We start from the raw sequence: 4472 nt of genomic DNA, 5'->3' as shown, positions 1-4472 counted from the left end.
TATTATTGTGATATTAAGCGACAGCCGATCGAGTATAACATTATAGTATCATATCATGTGAGATTTGTACTCTGTAGACACATTAAATTATATGCACAATATTATATATTGGTACAGATCGCGCGTGAGTGATATGAAATTTAAGAATTTCTATAACTGTAAATCAAATCGATTTTGGATATTATTCACTATTAGTCGGTAATGACGAGGGAATTGACGCGACGGATGCGAATGCAGTAATTTTTAGAAGACTTCATCAACGGATCTCGCTTGCAGTACGTCACGATGACAAAATTGTAAAACCGAGTTTTATGCATTTATTTAATCAAATACAGACGAGCTGCACCGTTAAAATCATTGACTGGTTACAGAAATAACAGAGTCAATTTTTTTCAATATTTATATTATATATTATTAAAAATCATATTCGACAAAGTCGATTTAGTTTTTTGGATTATTCGAACGTTGGCTGTAATTATTTGGCGTTGAGTTTATTATTTTTTTGGATGTACCTATACATTTGTTTGGATATAGTAACTATGTAATAATGTATTTAATTATTTCAATATTATGAATGAGATTATTTTATTTGTATCCAAACGTAATAGCCGACTTTAACGATAGGGTTTTTTTTACTAAAAAGCGAACTGACCAGAATTTATTTATTTGCTTTTAATGAATATAATAGATGGACAACGATAAGTCTGTAGAAAACAATCAGCGTCTTAGTGCGTATGTAGACTTTATGACTAGCAGGACCGAGTTAAACAGTATCGAAGAAGATAGTGATAGAAACATCCACGGTAAATCGTCAGATGATGTCGACAAATTTGAAATATTCAACAGTGCTTTTAGAAAACTCGAAAATGACGCGAATAATAAGGCGCTTTACAAAAGCATTAAGGTGGAAATAAAAGAGCTGTCGTCTATAAAATTTCAACTATTGACTAAAGGCAGACAGAGGACTCATGACAAAAATCTTAAACAGGAAATTTACTGGGCCACAACGGAGAAACGCGCCGACGAAGAAATGTCCGCAAGCAGCAAAGTAGAAAAGCTATCGTTTAAGGACGTATGGGAAGACCTGCTACCTTTGAAATCTACCAAACAATTCTGTAAGTATTTGACAGACAGCCCAAATTTGGAAAAACCGAAATATCTCGTGGACGCCGGGTTTTTCAACAACATTCAGAATACGAGAAAAAAGAAAATTAAACCTGCACCTTTACACGACAAACATACAAGGTTATTTTTCCCTCGTTTCTAGTCTCTTTTTAGCTGTTGAAAAAACGACGTCTACGAGATTTTTTTGTGTTCTCTAAATCCAGGTTGTCCTGTACAGGATTCTTTGGTACTATTCGGTGTAGCGGGTCTTCCCATAGTCATATTATGTCCTGAAACGATAACTTTGGTTGCAGACATTTCATCGACGCGTTTTTCCGTTGTGGCCCAGTTTTAGTTTTATTTCCAGCTTTAACTGATTATCACAAAATTTAGTATTGTGCCTACTTTTAGCCAATCGTTGGTCATTTTACCTTAATATTTTACTTTAAACATATTATTACATTCAGTGAGCGCACTGAACAACTATAATATGTTAACCATTGTAAAAAAAAATTTTATGTTGAACTGTGGATTATAAATAATAAAACAATTAATAAACATTGAATGGTAAATATAATTGATTAATAATTATTTCACCTGTTGTGTCAGGATTGGGGGTATTATGACTTACTGGTGACAAATTTGTCAGGATAATATCTATACAAGCGACATCTATTAGTCATATTATAATAATATGTAACATATTAAAATTAATTTCTATTTTTATATTTATGCATGAAAGCATGATACAACACAAATAATGTTTTTTCATGTACAAATACACTTATCGTTACCTATACATTGAAACTCAGTTGCAATCACACTTGCTTTTAGCTGATACCTATTTTATTCTATAATATCATTTGCATTATATTCTATAATATTATTTATATAAACTATACATCTATACGAATACTGTTTAATTTAATTTATTTACATATTGATAGTGTGTAACTAATCCAACCTAAGTTAGTAAGTAAAGAGTTTGTTAAAGTATAACATCAAATAATTTATAATGTAGTCAGTAAGAATAAGAAAAACTATTAAGCGCAAACCGTAATAATATTGTAATCACTGCATAGGTACCTAAATAAAAAAACCAACAACAAACAAACAAGTTGGTTATACAATACTTGCACATAAGCCTAATATTAGTCTTTATCTCTTACGTTCCCGCAGACTTGTCGACCATCAAATATATATTATAATTTATAATTCCCTGACTAGTGGCAGAGAATATAAATGTCCGTTGGTCAATCACCGGGAGACACGAACCTATTCGTCATTACCGAACACATCATGAGCGCTGAAATAATATTACATAGGTATAGACAATTCATACTGTAAACTATATAATCATAGTATTATTATAGTACGTTATAAATAATTATAACATGCTCGAGACTATATTCTTGCGTTCTTGGATATTACGACGGAACTACTCGACCAAGCAGCTAAGCACACACCACACACACACAAATTTAAAAGTTTTTTCTTTTCCTTTGTATAACAGTCGTTTGGTGTCAGTCAGGCACAAGCATTTATGTCTGGTGGAATAAATTGTTTGTTTTACATTGTTTTAATTATTCAGGATTGTGTTCAATCGAGCAGGCGAGTTTTCAAAGGAAGAGTTATTTGTATTTGTGCGACCTAGTTATCAAAGGAGTAAGTGCGGTGAAAATAGATTGTTGTGATAGGATTTTGTTTTAGCCACTATCTTGATGACTTTTCCCGATGTCTTGATATTTTAGACACCGTGACATTGAAAAAAGGATTCTCGTAGTATCAAATTACTAAGTTAGTAATACTAACCTATCTTCTAAACTATCTTCAATCCACACTCTGATTTGACTTGACATCCAATCCAGAGCTTCTCAATCGTTCCCTCCAAGTCTCGATCATATCTCAGACTGGAGAGAGTTCTATTTAGAAATCAACGAATCTGGTCAACGAAACTTCAAACAACACAATGATCTTATCAACCGAAAAATTACATTTTTCTCCATAGGTAAAGTTGGGAACATAATCCAGAGGCTCTCAACCCCTAAAGTGCCAGGTCCACATGCAGGTCTGCTCATCGAAGCACTGTAAGCCTAAGCCAGTATTTTAAATCTACTAACTATTTAATAGATGCTTCTTAAGCAAATACTTCTCTAAAGCAAGGCCACAAGCACACATTATAATGACTCCAATATCAGACAATCTAAGAAATAATAGGCTAATTTTACTTCTAAGCGCCTTATGTAAGTCTTTGAAATACTTTTGCTAAACATTAAATATAAACAAAATCTATTCAACCTCAAAACTTTGCCCAAAACAATTTGGATTCAGACTCCAACACTACTTTAGAACTGTCAACCTTAACTTTGTAGATCAACTTGCTACCAACCATAACAAAAAAAAAACAGCTTCAGTAATATAAATCGGCAAGAAAGCCTTTGACAAAGTGTGGCAGAACATTCTAATTTATAAACTAATTTTATAATGCAATTATCATCAAACTCATAAACTTGACAAATTCATCCACATCTAGTTGAACCTTTCAGGTCAAAATAAATTCAATAACATCCACGGTCCACTATCAGTAACTTGACTCTATACATGCATCAAAAAACAAATCAAAGCAAAATACGACAGGCAAAAAAAGCATAAACTTAATAACTCCGCCCAAGCTAGGCATACCTATTATCTGAAAATGTGGGAAATTTTTTTGAATATTGGACTCGCTTTTTTATCCTGTTTATTGATTGACTGTGCACTTTTGATTTTTAAATAAAAATCTAAAACTATGATTTTTAAATCCTATGCACAATAGTTGCATATACGATTTGATGTACCTAAGTATATACTATTGTATGCATATCAAATGATGAATAAGTTTCTTTTTTTAATTATTAAAATAAATATAATATATAAGTAGTCTAAATTTTAGATATGGACGAATTACAAATGCATCACAAATTTAAACTTCACTCTTCTTATATTAACTCAATCACTCTATATCCCATGTTTCACACTTCAAATTTTTTAAAAACGGCGTCATACACGAGGAAAAAAAACAAACAAGGAGTGAAAGAAAAAAAATATTATAGAATCGCTTGTACATTAAATTGTCCAAAAACGAAATGGCTGAAAAAATGATATCGAGTACCATTGAAAAGCTAAGAAATTATTTTTTACGAATACGTGCTGGTAAAAAATTAAAATGTTCAAACGCAATAATAATAATATGTACGTATATTATAACCGGTGTTGGGGCTTTCCGTGTAATTAAACGGCCGTTATTGGCCGGCAAGCAGACGCGTAATACAATAGGTACAACACCAGACGAACCGCGGGGGAGGAGTGAAGAAAACAAAAAATACTAA

The 4472-nt window shown here is 32.1% G+C and overlaps 1 protein-coding gene across 1 annotated transcript; it reads left to right on the top strand.

The window, feature by feature from the left end:
• The first annotated feature begins 688 nt into the window (after positions 1 to 688).
• LOC111038064 lies at positions 689 to 3195 on the top strand. Its single transcript, XM_022320989.1, has 3 exons — positions 689 to 1245; positions 2696 to 2769; positions 3113 to 3195. The coding sequence occupies exons 1-3, from the start codon at positions 689 to 691 to the stop codon at positions 3193 to 3195; spliced, it is 714 nt and encodes a 237-aa protein (XP_022176681.1).
• Positions 3196 to 4472: the final 1277 nt, after the last annotated feature.

This window comes from Myzus persicae, unplaced genomic scaffold, assembly GCF_001856785.1.
Source record: "Myzus persicae strain clone G006 unplaced genomic scaffold, MPER_G0061.0, whole genome shotgun sequence".
Lineage (NCBI taxonomy): Eukaryota > Metazoa > Arthropoda > Insecta > Hemiptera > Aphididae > Myzus > Myzus persicae.
This window is presented reverse-complemented; position numbering and strand designations above follow the sequence as displayed.

Coding starts and splice junctions, on each gene's coding strand:
- LOC111038064 (XM_022320989.1), top strand. CDS start 689: ATGGACAACGATAAGTCTGTAGAAAACAATCAGCGTCTTAGTGCGTAT. Junction 1,246..2,695: donor TTACACGACAAACATACAAG/GTTATTTTTCCC, acceptor TTAATTATTCAG/GATTGTGTTCAATCGAGCAG. Junction 2,770..3,112: donor GCGACCTAGTTATCAAAGGA/GTAAGTGCGGTG, acceptor TTTTCTCCATAG/GTAAAGTTGGGAACATAATC.